General features: G+C 31.3%; 1 protein-coding gene across 1 annotated transcript; it reads right to left on the bottom strand.

The window, feature by feature from the left end:
- Window positions 1-5,727: 5,727 nt before the first annotated feature.
- On the bottom strand, window positions 5,728-12,408 carry LOC119675514 (doublesex- and mab-3-related transcription factor A2). Its single transcript, XM_038086721.1, has 4 exons — window positions 12,136-12,408; window positions 9,865-10,078; window positions 9,510-9,772; window positions 5,728-5,928 (listed from the first exon to the last, which is right to left on the bottom strand). Exons 1-4 carry the CDS (start codon window positions 12,406-12,408, stop codon window positions 5,728-5,730), a joined length of 951 nt encoding a protein of 316 aa, XP_037942649.1.
- Between the last annotated feature and the right edge of the window lie 2,559 nt (window positions 12,409-14,967).

Genomic DNA, 14,967 nt, shown 5'->3' on the forward strand with positions numbered 1-14,967 from the left:
ATATAATACAAACAAAACCACACATACATATGTTAGTTACACCCAACATTACTTATAATTAATAAAAGAGAAAATACATTCCTCTTAAAATATACTAAGGTTCAGAATAAAAACTGCACCGCGCTGCTTACAAAGCATGCAAATGAAACAACATTCACATTGGGATTTAAATTAATGCGTGCAAGCGGTTCAATAAAAAAAGTGAACCTCACGGTTGCCGTTTTATATGGGCAAATGGTTCAGTAAAGAAACTGAACCGCTCATAGTAAATATAAAGTAAAAGAGTAAATGAATGCATGAAGTTTCTTACTCTTATGTAGAGGTTGGAAATAAACCAAAAACAAAGTCATTATTGCAATTTTATACTAGCAAATGGTAAAAGTAAAGAAAAAAATTAAAGAAATTTGAAGTGAAAAATAATATTTAAAATGGATATATGGTATGTGTAATTAAAGATTTGATTCAAATATCTTTTTTTTAAACGATCTTCTGAAAAAAAGATTTTATTTCATAAAATAAATACACCAACTCCAGATATGAAGAATTTGGTACCTGATGTAAAAATGTCGAAATCGGTGGTAAGTCGCCGTTTTCCTACAGCTATTTACCATAAAAACCAGTGGATCACTGGCTGCGAACATTTAAATAAATTGGTTTGTTGGTCTTAAATGCTATTTGCTTGTGGAAAGGACAAAACTTAGAAGTAAAGGGAATACGTTATAGTTGGAATTCTGTTTTGTTCAAATTGTGAACACCTTGCCAAAAAGCTGACGCCTCGCTACTGATTATAGAAGTTATATATGTACACATATCATAATAATTTTAATGGTATATTGGTGTTCAATCAAAACTTAGACAAGATAATAAAATGTTTTTATTTAATGCAATGATAAAAGCGTTTTGGACTCATACGATGCAGCTATGATGTACTGCTTCTAATTCAATTCTAGACAAAATTAAAACATTGCAATCAAAAACGTTAGAGAGTATAAGATCAAAGAGTCAATAAGATCAAGGAGGAAAAGGAAAAATTAGGCAATAATTATATATTCAGATCATTAATACATCCGTATCACCTAACTAGAAAACTCTGAATAAGACACAATCCAAAGAGATTAAAAAAAAAGGACCCTTTTACGACTAGATCAGAACGCAGAAGTTATTATGCCTTTTTTACTATTTGTTAACATTATTGTAAATATTGTAACATTAATATTGTTATAATTGTTCAAATAATATAATGAATCTATATATATAAGCCTGTTTATTACATTGCAACAAATTTATGATAACTCTATTTTTGTTTGTACTGTGGTTCTGGAAATATTTATTTTCAGTTTCCAATGAAAAGATTGAATAAATAATATAACACAAAAAAATAGTATACCGAATGCATATTTATGCAGAAACGTATATATTGCATACTTTTAAACTTCTATAGGAGAACTATAGGAGATTGGTTATCGAAGAAACTTTTTGATGTATGTGGGCGCATATGGCTGTCGATTTCCATTATTCAGATATTGACAAACTTAGGCTAAAGTGACTTATTGCAATACCAATGGGATAAGTAGGATAGTTGAAGCGTTTTATCGATGCTATAATTTGTAGAGTCCTTTACTGAGGAACGTTGGTAACGAGAAAGTTTAATTTCATTTAATACTAATATTATATTAGAGTGATATTGCACGCTTACAGTTCAGCAGGTACAAAGAAGGTGTTTCGTAGTTTGGTCCTTCTTATCACCAAAGGAATTAAATAGTAATAATTGAATATAAGATTCGTTTTCTAAGTGCGTTTACCTATAATGCAATATACTGTGACACTACCAACTGGGATTAAAAAGATGTTGGCTCTCATTTTGATCAGATGAGCCTCGTGTATGAACATATTTCTTTTGCAACTCAAATCTATCTATTTTAGAAACATACCTTACTAATATATGGGTAAATCATATAACTTAAAATAATTTTTATATAATAATAAATATTGAAAGTTCTTATTTTCTGTTTAAATTTTAACTTTCTGTTTTCTAATTCTTGATATTAATACTTTTCAAATCTGTTTTTAATTAAACAATTTTAATTCATTACGTATTTCCCGATAAGCTGCGATAATAATATAAGGTTAAAAAACTAATAATCACTACATCATCGTTGTCTCAAGTAGGCATTCATCAACTGACTGGAACTCAGTCCTCTGAATTATTTTCTTTAATATACCGCACAATATAATTAGCAGTATAAATTAATATATGCAGATTCACAATTTACAACTGTTATTCCTTACTTTCAGCACTCTACTTATTTCTCATTAATATATATTCATCAGCTTTATAGCAACATTTATTAAACTCTTACGGCGAGAATGACGAAAACTCGACAAAAATGTAAAATTTTCTTTTATTGAAGCAAATAACTACTGATCCAATCCAATTTAATCTTCAGTATTTAACAAATACCAAGAACGTTGTTATTTTCTGTCAGTTTAATAATGTGCTTTCCTCAGACATTCAATATACTATCCTTACCAGATTCTGGTATCAGCAACGTCTCAAGAAGCATAATACTAGAACAACTATATTAATGCAAATAAAAAGTTCACGCTTCAAGATACTAGTCTCTATTTAACAGAACTCAGTGCCAAGAAGTATATTCTTTTAACACTTTGATTACGATCTATTTCATACTTTTGCATAGTTATCACTCTATATACCTGTACCTTGATTTGTGAAGTATGTGACGACTTGGAAAAGGTCATAATCAATTTCATCATTTTCATTACGTTGCTCCTTATGTTGGAAAATCGTGTTATTCTTTCTATAAATTTGCTCTGAACTGTTAAACAAATGTATGTATTGCTCTCTATGTGTTTTAGATACTCGTATGTCGAGAACAATTAATAGATGGGGTTTAAAATAGTGGAAAATAGAGGTGTCATTTTTTCTTAAAACTTTAAATTTTGTCAACTTTTTAAGGATACCATAACTTTCTAACATTTTGAAATCAAAACGTTTTATTGTACAATAATCTATATTAAAGATAGGTAATTGGATTGTTATTGTAATACGAACAAAGATATATGAAAATAGATATTTAAAAAATATAATATATATGTGTATTTAACATACAAGTATATGATATCTATTGTACAACAATATTAATTATTTTTAAGGCTAGTATTAAAAGCCTCTATATATATCATCACGAAAACTGTGATATTTTTAGCTATCTCCAGTCAATAGCTTCCAAATAAGTTTCATTTGGTTTTAATTTATTAAGCCTACTTTGATGGATTACTTTACTATTTTGTCATTTCAAAAGGGTGATAAAATGTGACTTCTAATAAATAATTCAATATATGCGATTTATTCAATATTTCATAAATATTCATTTATTCATTCTCTGAGCTGTAACTATTATTGTTATTGTTGTTGTTGTTTCTGTTGTTATTGGTATTGTGGTTTGATAATAAATTTGGATATTGTACTACAAATGCCTGATATGAATAAAATAAATTAATAAAAATAAAGAAAAAGAAAAAGGAATTTTCCTTTATATGCTTATATCATATTTTTGGGTCTTATCAGAGTCCAAAATTGGTGAATTTATACTCAATACTAAAGTAATATCACATTGTTTGTCTCTGATAATTGCTAATAATTTAAAGTGTCAGTTAACATATTAAGTTCATTTATTTAGTTTTTAATTAATTCATTTCGGTTGTTGTTGTTGTTGTTGTTGTTGTTGTCATTTCATAAGGTATACTTTTAGTTAAGATAGTCAGTTCCACATAATATATAATGAATGAGCGTGTACTGGTATTGCTACTGCTATTAGCAATAATTTTATAAAAGTTGTACTTAACAATAACAATATCGGCGATATCATTTATAGATTTAAAGTGGAGTAAAGTACAATCGCGTTGGTATTTTGTTAGTAATGACAGTGATTAGTTGTTAAATTAATTGATTTCATTATTATTGTTAGAATTTTATTAGTTTTTATTGGTGTACATATATTTTTCATTTGTTTATTAGATCAGAGGTTTCATAATCAGACGTAATTAGATTATGATGGAAAGGGCTTATCGCTAAGAAATTTATATTGTAGTTGCTTATTTAAGTTAAGTTATTTTTGCAAAAAATCTGTTGTATATTTATTTGATTTGCATATTAATTAAGTTTTTACTTTTTAACCTATTTCCACAATAATTCCAGATTCCAGAATAGCGCGCACGTTGAATTTTATGAGATCTATCTAATCATATAGATATATAAATTAGAAAAATAAAACTGTTTTGTCTAAAATCTACTTTGCTAAGCAACAACTCAATCCAGATCAGCAGTTAATAAGGATTAAGTTTACCGTTTGAGTAGACTGTTACTAAAGCAAAGCGTTAATAAAAGGGAGGAATATATTTAACATAAATTTATATATTTAAATTTAAAAATACAAGCAACTTTGCTTGTTGAACAACAGCAGACCATTCTAATGCATCAATTTGGATTCAGGTGTAATCACACGACAGAATCCACAGAATCACCAACGTAATCGAAACCGCTCTTGAGGAAAAGAAAGCCTGTTCAGCAGTATTCTTAGACGTATCCCAGACTTTCGACGAAGTTTGGCATACAGGTCTACTAACGAAAATAAAAGACATTTTTCCGTTGAAGTATTTCGATATGGTTTCTTCTTACTTGTCCAATCGTTACTTCCGTGTTAAGCATGGAAACGATTACAGTGGACTCCAAAAAATCAACGCTGGGGTACCCCAAGGCAGTGTACTTGGTCCTCTGTTATATTTAATTTACACACATGATTTGCCAACGAGCTCAGCAACGTTTACAGCGACGTTCGCGGAGGATACAGCTGTCCTTGCGATTGGAGATGGTGAACTAACAGCAGCCAGGCATCTGCAATCTTCTGTCAATGACATTATTGCTTGGGCTGATAAGTGGAAAATAAAACTTAACCAGTATAAATCTGTTCACGTCAAGTTTACAAACCGAATTATCAAATTTATGATCATATTTTCTCCCCTCCACATTGAAATATACACAACTTTATTTAGTCGGGTATAAGCCGACTATAAAGTATATTTGAGTATTTTCCTAATGGTCATAAATGGGTTTGTTTCGCTCATTTAATTAAAGCTACGAATTATTAGAATGAGAAGAATAATTATGATGTACGTAACACTTGAAAGTGTTTAGGTCACATTTCAAGGAGTTGCACTGATTCGATTTTTGAACACCATTAATACTTACGTACATTTCTGAGAGTTTCTTCAGCAGTTTTATTATACTCGATGACAAAGTAAATGACACTTTAAAGCTATGGAATCTTCTTTCTGCTTGTGATTAAATTGTAATTTTGTTCTACTTGATGATGCTGGGTTGTATCCTAATGCCAGCTTACAAATAAGATTATTTCTAAAATAAAGATTGGAAACCTCCCATCAGTTCTTGACAAGCTAAAAATTCAATGAATTGTTTTAGTTTATAAATTCTGTTAGTTTTTTAAAACATAATTGAGATCAGAGATTAATTTTCTCCTTATCTCGTCTTGAGTGTATTAAGCTTTAGTTTGTAAGTTTGTTTAGCGTGAATTTACTTTTAATGGATTTATATAAAAATAACCTCTGTAACCTCTAAAATAAAAAAATATTAAACAATATATATTTTTAACTTTTTATATAATTTAATTAATTTTAAATTATTTTAATTTAATTAAACTGATAGCTCTCCATGCAGTTACAATTAGGCAAAGTACATCGGGGTGCTAAATTTGATAGATGACTCATAACTGGAAATGATAGCGGCACTATCCATTTAGGATAAGCACATATTGCAGTTGTTGTACCAGTACCAATATGTTGAGTTGTTGTCGTAGTGAAAGAGCTCATTTTGTGTTCTAAAGTTGGATACTGCAATAAGGAAGAAATTTTTTACGGTCATTGTAAACACTTCAATTTTAATTTTATAATGAAAATGTTTATTAGATACATTTTTTATATAAATATCTTTATTATATTCTTTACTTATTTTTTTTTATTTGGGTTTTTTTTAGGTTCTTGGTGCTGTTAACCAGCTCTTTGGCGCTTGCCTGTAATAACGTACGGATATTTAAATATTGTAGGATTGTAGTTCTCTGACTTTAGGCGGAAGTGAAGTAAAAGCGTTAACTTTTTATTTTATATACATGCGTGTATGAATTAATTACTCTTTAGTTAGTAAATATTTCCGGCTTTTTTTAATTTAAAAATATATTTTAATAAACACAACCGTGGCCCGTTAATCTCTGCTTATTAGCATAAATAAATGGGGAAGTAGAAGGGTGAAAAGTGACGATATGATCGACTCTTATATATTCTTATACTTTTAAAAAAAAATTTAATACCATTCCTATTCTTAATCTCACATATATTTTGCTACATTTAAAACAATACTTTGAAATTAAAAAAAAAACATCGCATTGATTATATTACAGAAAGAATGGATTGATAAAAATTTTATTGATGATCACTTTATAAGCTAAATAGGGCGGTGACTTCCAGTATACAGCAGAGGAAGTAATAAGATTGGATAATATTGAATATAATGAATTGAACATTAAAATAAACGATGAAACTGACAAAGATAATAATAACCGTGTTTTATTGTTATCGTTTATGTATATGTGCTTAACTTTGGGTGGGAAATGGGTATATACGGTAACTCCGTACAAGCACATATGGAAAATGAGACTCAATTTTGGTATAGGCTATAATACAGAAAGAAAAATATGAACTTTTGTTTGTTTCTATCTCGAGTCGTTTGCAGAGATTTTGGAGGCAGCTATCTTAAGGGCCAGCTAACGTAATTTTAATAGTCTGCCTAAAATAATGTGCCTTTCATCACAAAATTATTTTTAATATTAATAAAATTGTTTGCAAATTCGTTTTCTAGGTGGCGCAGCTAAGTTGGACGACATTCATAGAAAATGGCATTTCAATTCTGCCAATACGAGGCACTTAAGTGCAACAGACAGCTAATTTGGATACAGTAAACGCAATTATTTTCATACAAATAAAACCATAAATGTAGAAGTAAATATAATTTAAGTCAACTGTCTTATCGATGCAGCTAAGCATCGAGCCTACTAAGCGAATTATACTGTATAAACTATTAGGAATACAACCACGTAATGTCACTCTTTTTTTTGGGTTGCATTGGTATCAGTTTTGCGAAAATGACAACCAGACAGTTGGAAGGGTTACCAAGTACTGTCTATTATTGCGAAAACTTCACTCGACCTTTCTATGAATTTGTGCGCAGATTTTCCTTAACTTCTTTTACATTTTCTTCTTTAGTAATAAAACCAGGTTTAAGTCTTTCTGCTGAAACAGTGGTTTCTTTGCCCTTCATATCAATACCAAATGTACGATCAGTTGATCCACTGAGTATCTTGTATGGTCCAGAGTATGGTGATTTCAAAGGACGTGGAACAGCATCTGTCCTAAATAGGACGTGCGGACAGTTGTAGAGATTTTTTAGTATATATAGCATTATTTCGGTGGTGTGTTACGGGTATCGGTCGCACTAATCGCAGCACCAGACACAACTGTTTCGTGCCTTCTTACGAAACATAAAAAAGAATGACAAACGGAAAATCTCTTGGACATCCGAAACTCTTAAAGCGTTTAATATTTGTAAACATAGCGTTACGAATGCTGCACTACTTGCGTATCCATCACCTGATACCGAACTAGCACTAATCTGTGATGCATCTGATGTTGCTAATGGATCACGAATTTAGGACACTGTTGCAAGGGAAAACATCTTTAAAGCTACAAATAATTGCTTATGATGTAATTAAATGGGCTCGAAACTGTTTACAAAGCAAAAATACACAGACATAATGCTTTTCGGCCATTTAAAATCGATTTGCCAGACAACCATTTTGACCATATACACATCGACATGATTGTGATGTCAACCGCTATTGTTAAAGAATGATCGATCGCTTTTCAATGTTTCATAGGGTTAAAAGACATCCATAGCATGGTATACCACCCACAAGCGAACGGTATTATAGAACGTTGGCATCGTTCTTTAAATGTAACATTTAAGTGTCACGAGACAGAATCGTGGATAGAATTACTAGCAACAGTTCGAGGTCACTAGTTCACGTCGAGGTCACCACTTTACTTGTTTTGTTCGACTATTTTATATAATACAAACAAATACAATAATATAAACTATTCAAGAATACAAGGACATTCTTTTTCTATTTACATACCGGATGATGTCATTCTTATTTTAGGATTGCCATGGTATCAGTTTTACGAAAATGACAACCAGATGGTTAGAAGGTTTGCCAAGTCAGTCCTGTTGCCATAAACTCATTTAAAGTCTGCTCAACGAGCTACTCATAGTAAAACGCAAGTAAAACACAAGTAAAACACAAACTGCGAGCGTAGCACAAATAAAGTGCTAAATTACAGTCTTTACACAAATTTTCATAGAACAGCTTTTAGTAAAAGCTGGCGAGAATACCAGTGCCGCGCAAATAAACAATACAAAAATTCAAATTCAAACCAAAACAGTTGATTCACACATCAACACAAATTTTACTTGGAATAAAATGTAGGAGTAAAGACTCTGTAGCATTTTCAAATTTCGGCAGGGATGTTAAGCTCTCCGAGGTGCTCTCATCTACTTGAAAATTTGCTGGTGGAACGCACTTGTGTATACACAGTGTTACTTAAAGTTACTACGAGTACCTCCTGGAACAGACCTATAATATTGCCTTGCTGGGGTTGGCATAAAATTCTACAAAATGAAATGCGTGCTACATATATGGTACTCTAAAAGTAAAACCCAGTCAATGATAGCGAGGAATACGATATTTCAACAGAATCTTAGTACGATTCGAATTAAGCAATCGCCTAGTGCGGAAATAATTTCAATACCCAAGCTTCACTTATTGTGATACTTAAATTTGATAGGATTTATTTCTTGTAGCTTGGAGTCCAAAAAATTATATTCGAACAAATAAACTAGGAGACGTGATAGAATGGACCAAGGTATTTGATGGATATTTGTCAAATTTAAATAATTCACTTGATTAATAATTAAATTTTTGGTCTATAAATTTACAAACTACGTATATTATTTCGTTTTCCGATATATAATAATTGTCATACTACACAAAAATTTGTAAAATTTATTAAACAATATTCTGATTTAATGCTTTTTCTTAATAAATTTAGTAAAAAACTTAAAAAAGAAACTTTGGTGTAGTGTGTAGTGTATTCCTTCTATCAGATTTATGGTAGTTCACATACGTAATTATGCGCGTCAAAATAAAACAGTTATGGAACAAATTTAAGATTGGGACAAATCAGTTGTTTTGTAGCCTTAATGATATATTAGTTTATGCGATAGCAGAATTTTTATGCTTGGGTTCAAGTTTTTTTATCGCAAAGGGTCTCACTTAAAAAAAAAAACATTGCAATGAACTCACCTTTTCGGATGATACGGGCCTAAAAGCACTTTTTATTGTAGTGAAGTGTGGAGTTACTGTTGTTTCTGTTGCGGTTGTCCTTGGCGATACGTTCTCAATAGCACGTATCAAATCGAGGTCGCATCTCTTTAACACAAGTTCAAGTACAGACCTCTTACGGTGTGGAAACAATTGAGACAACATGTCAATTGCATTTTGGGACACTGTCGTTGGTGTTTCACTCGCAGATGTTGAAGTTGATGTAGTTGTGGCATTAGTAGTAGCTTATTTTCATTAAATTTCTTTTTTAATAAATATAATTCACAAAAATATCATAAGAAAAACTCACTTGTTAAAAGTTCAATCTCAGCGCAACAAACGCTATCGTTTGCACTGTGAGTACTTAGGTCTTCGGCGACACTCCTATCCTGTCTTTCATAGCTCCGAGCAGTTGGTTTATTGATGGGTTCTGTTACAGTCAATCCAAAAATATTTCCAGGTGGCAGTGCATCTATTTGCTTGCCCGTCTTTGTGGCCACTAAACGTAAAGCAATGGCATCTTCAACAGCTTGCTGGCGCTTTAAGGCAACCTTAAATGTTTGCACGATGAAAACCAAAAAAAATGGGCAAAATAATAGAAATAAATGGATTATAAACAATTTTCAGTAGAATTGAAATTAATATGCACGGCAAGTGTGATTTACAAGTGGCTCAGTTTGATTTGGCTTACATTTCATATGTTTACATACATTCTCCCCCGGAGGCGGATATACTTGTACACAACCGCAACTAAATCTGATAACATGCACAACATTAACTTTTTAGCCTTTGTCAATAAAGAGAAAATTCTATTATCCTTTGGGAATAGTAACAACAAACAATACTAACAAAACGTTTGGGGTTTCTTATGGCAGTTTGGAGTTGGAAATGCTGGCTAATGCGCTTGAAGTAATATGAGCTGTTGCTGGCATTTAGCAACGGAAGGAACACTTGTGTAAACAAATGAACGCTCGATTGATTGGTTGACAATATTCATCATTGCTTTCCTTAGGTTTTAGGATTTTTGGTCTTAGGTTTTTTGGAGTTCTTGTAGCAAATAAATACTAGTTTTATGATATAATGAGCCAAACAATGGAAATTATTTATTCAAGTAAAACGAGAAGATGTCTATGTTAATTAATTTCGTTACGTTATGTTAAAATTTTAATTTTAATACAATTTTGTATATTTTTCATTGTCAACTAACAACTTCATTGTCATAAGATTAAATCGGAAAAAATTCGGAAAATATTGGTTATTTGATAAGAAGTTTACATATGTTAAGATGTGCAATAGATATATGATAAATAAAAAGTCATAAAAAGTTACAAAATTCTACTGAATCGAATGAATCGAAACGAATAAAAATCAATACTATGTTAGCAATGACATTAATTAACTCGAGCAGCTATTATCCAGTTGTTGGTTATAGAATTACAGATTAAAAGAGTAGTGTCGTACTGTTGACACTTAGACTGCAAGAGAGTGGATTCTGGAATCCCAAAACGAAGGGGCATAGCTCCATTTTTGCGATCCTACCACATGAACTGACAGTAAGCAGGGTCTACCTGGCTCACAAATGTGTTCTAAAAATCATTTCAAAGAATGTTCCCATCAAATCCTTAACCAAAAAATGGATTTAACATAGTTAATTGAGAATACCATATCATCACGGATGGTTCAAATTAAGAATATGGTGTGAACGTTAGAATCTTTTAAGCTGAAAAAGGTATGACGAGATTCTTATACCGTGCGAGTTCGATTAGAGTCCTCTCAGCTGCAATGTTCTATTAAGGAGACAGACACTGCTGCTATTTTTGAGTTGTCTAACTATAGTACGAAATCAAAGCAATTAAAATAGACCATTACTCAACTGAGGTCATTGAGTAAGCAGTGTACAATATCATTCTTATATGAGCCAAGGCATCAAAGAATGCAAGGAAACGCAATAATAGATGAACTAGCTAATCACTCCACTATGGAAGTCTACCAACTAATGAGTCTGGCGGAAATGTCAAATTCAGTTCTTTAAAAAATATTCTCTTTATAAAAAGCACAAATTGTTTTCAGATCTTAGATTTTTCACAAAACGATTGTGACATTAAAACGGCGCCTTACGGCGCGTTACTTGAGTAGAAAAAAAACCTTAGCAGCTACTAAAACCAGCAAACCATCGCAGATTCACTTATCTGGAAACACAATTTCCTAATCAACTATGTTAACTGTATAAGCTATATTTAAGGTTATATTTTTATAGAATTCATGATTCATTCAAAGACGGACTTTTATGAAAACAGTTTATATGTTAAGTTTAAAACTGAAACGGAAAATATATTCAAACAATACAAGTTTAAAAATGGAATAAGGTTAAATGGTGAAAAAAGTAGTATTCGCCATAACACTTATTAATAAGTGCCAGGTCCTATTGTGATCGCATAAAATCCTGTGAATATCATGATTATGAAATTAAAATTCCGATGGTTAAGTTCTTTGCTTCGTAAAGAAAATGTTTACATCCTGAAAATGCCATCTCGAATTATGTCATCTAGAATATCATAGATCTAGTCGTCTAGATCTAACAAATTACAATTAATAAACTGTTATTTACCTGTGCGGCCATAATTCGTTGCCTTTCAAATATAAGTACACATTTTGGACACTTGCAGCTTTTATAAGTACACACTTTCTTGTGGCCTCGTAATTCAGAAATAATTCCATGATTTCTGCAGCGTGCACATTTTGGTATACGATTCGATATTTTCGGTGTTGCTGAATCTCTTTGCTTTACTGATTTATGAAGGTTAGTCCGTGGTTTTTTCAGCGAACATATCGTTACTTTATTATCAACTTCAACAAACGAAGATCCTGACTTAATGTCCATAAGGATAATAGAATAAAAGCTGTTGTTACTACTGCGTAACAAAATGAAACTAACTTTAAAAAACATTTTCGTTCTTGAAACAATCCAAAATGTTGCAATAAATTATTAAATAACTTCTTAAAATACGCAAACTCGTTACGTGAGCTCGTTACGTGTACTGTTTTGATGGGAATAAAGGTTGTGAGGGAAGTTATTTATTGTATCCTTGAATGCCATATTTATACACAAATATGATATATTTCAAGATATTTCTTATATACCACAAGCTCCACCCTTCGCGCTCATTGGTTAAAAAATTTAAAAAACTTACTTACAAACTTACTTGCAAGGATATCTGTTATTTCCTATTAAGCAAAAATTATTTATATATTAAATAATTTTATATAATATCTATTTATATATCAACAAAAATCAAAAATGTGAAGTTAATTAAATTAATCATTGGAAGTTTAATAATATAGGTATAAACTCTAAAAAGTACGTTTTAGTTTTTTGTTTATTATTTTCACAGGGTTAATGTTTGTTTTTGTAAAAAATCACTTTTCAGTATGATTATCACAGGCACGTAGTTAAGGGCGGAATTCAGGAGTTAAACCGTCCAAAATTAATGCCAGGACTATATGTTTACACACATGTATTCATTGTTAATGCATCATGACATGACCGAATGGTATAGTCGCTAGAGTATTTCATCTGAAAACCCCATCGAATTAAATTTCTGGCTATGGGCCTGGATTCGACACTATATCTATGTCGGAGAAATAGTACAACCATGCTAACTGTTTTTTATTATATATTCTTATCTTCAGTGGCGTCGCTAGGCGTCAGCGATGTCGGCGACCGCCGACGGCCTCGCGCCCATAGGGGCCTCGCAGAAAGTTACCGACTGTGGATTCTAAGTACTTAATAAATATTTTGAACAATTTTGTTTGATAATGGCATTAACCATATTCGAAGTGTTCCCGAATGTTTATATAGTAACAAGATTCATGTTCACAGTTCCAGTCAGTATAGCTTTGACGGAAAGAAGCTTCTCAAAGTTAAAATTGATTAAGACGTACTACAAAAGTATGATGATCCAAGAGAGACTATCTCCATTGGAAATTCTATAAATGGGAGCAAAAATAGCAGCTGGCGCAAATTATGATATAATTTTAAAAAGAATTGAGTTAGGCTAAAGGTAGGAAAAATCATTTACTTTAATTTGTGTTTATTTTAAATTGATTAGCAATAAAACTTTCAATCATGATTTGTCGTATTAGTGAATTTAACTTATTTACTTTTACAACTGGGTTATAAAGGGGACCTCGCAATTCTGATGTCGCCGTCGTGCAGAGTTGGTCTAGCTCCGCCACTGCTTATCTTCTGCAATATTAAGGAAACCTGTGAAATTATTCTTACGTCAAAATCAACTCGTTTATCATTTCCAAAATTCGCATCAAAGAAATCCGAAAAAGTTCTTGATTTAATAAATACACTTGTTTTTGGACCGATGCAAACAGCTTCACCAAGTAGTAACAAATAAATTTTTACATGTATCGATAATTTTTCAAGGTACGCTACAGTATACTTTTTGAAGCAAAAATCTGTAGTCGAACTAAAGTTAAAGGAGTACGTAGCAATGGTGAAAAACAAGTTTTCAATGAAACCAAAAGTAATATTATCAGTAAGAGAAAAAATTGGTTGGGTGTGTGTATAAGTATAATTCACACAAGCGCTTTAGTTGCGATCCATTTTATGATTCACAACAAACCCATTGCGCTTAATTTTGACTTCCTAGCAGTACTTGGTGATTTCAATAATGATCTTCTCTCAAACTGTGGTAATGTTTCCCGTTTAAATGATCTTATTGCCATGTCGGGCTTAAGTATTGTCAATGGTAACATACCTACTAGATATGCCAATAATGTTAAGCCTAGTCTTCTGGACATAATCGCAGTTTCTGATATAAGCATGTAGCAAATTATTGTTGTTTGATCAGATTTTATTTGTTTCAGATCACGACCTACTATTTGTTACGTTAGACTTTAAGAAAATTAATAAATCTATCTCAACTAGATTTTTTTTTTGGGATTATAAGTTAATTGATTCAGTGGGATTATATATATTTTCTAAACTTAATTCAACTGAATGGAATGAATGTTGGTCTGTTATTTCAGCTGATCAAAAGTTAGATGCATGCAATAAGAAATTGCTTAGCCTTCGTCATTGCTATGTACCTTTTCGTACTATAACCGTCAATAATATTTCTTGCCCATGGTTTAATGCTAGAATAAAACGTTTTATAAATTTAAGAAATAGAAAATATGCAGTATGGAAAAAGTATCCTACTGAATTTAACTGGATGAAGTTTAGAATTGCTAAAAATGTAGTTGCTAGAACTGTTCATAAAGCTAAGTCAGATTACTATGAATCTAAGCTTGGTTGTACTAAATCTACTAAAACCCTTTGGAATAATATCAAAATGCTTGGGATTACAAGAAAAAGTAAAAATATATATAATATGGAGTCAAATGCTCTAAATAACTTCTTTGTTTCTTCTGTAGATGATAATGGTAA

This window comes from Teleopsis dalmanni, chromosome 2 (assembly GCF_002237135.1).
Source record: "Teleopsis dalmanni isolate 2A chromosome 2, ASM223713v2, whole genome shotgun sequence".
In the NCBI taxonomy this organism is placed as follows: Eukaryota; Metazoa; Arthropoda; class Insecta; order Diptera; family Diopsidae; genus Teleopsis; species Teleopsis dalmanni.

Bases quoted from the DNA above. Each gene is read 5' to 3' on its own strand.
- LOC119675514 (XM_038086721.1), bottom strand. From the start codon at position 12,408: ATGGACATTAAGTCAGGATCTTCGTTTGTTGAAGTTGATAATAAAGTA. The intron at 9,773-9,864 runs GTTGCGCTGAGA...AATGAAAATAAG, and splicing joins CAGTGCAAACGATAGCGTTT to CTACTACTAATGCCACAACT. The intron at 5,929-9,509 runs GTGAGTTCATTG...TCCTTATTGCAG, and splicing joins GGCCCGTATCATCCGAAAAG to TATCCAACTTTAGAACACAA.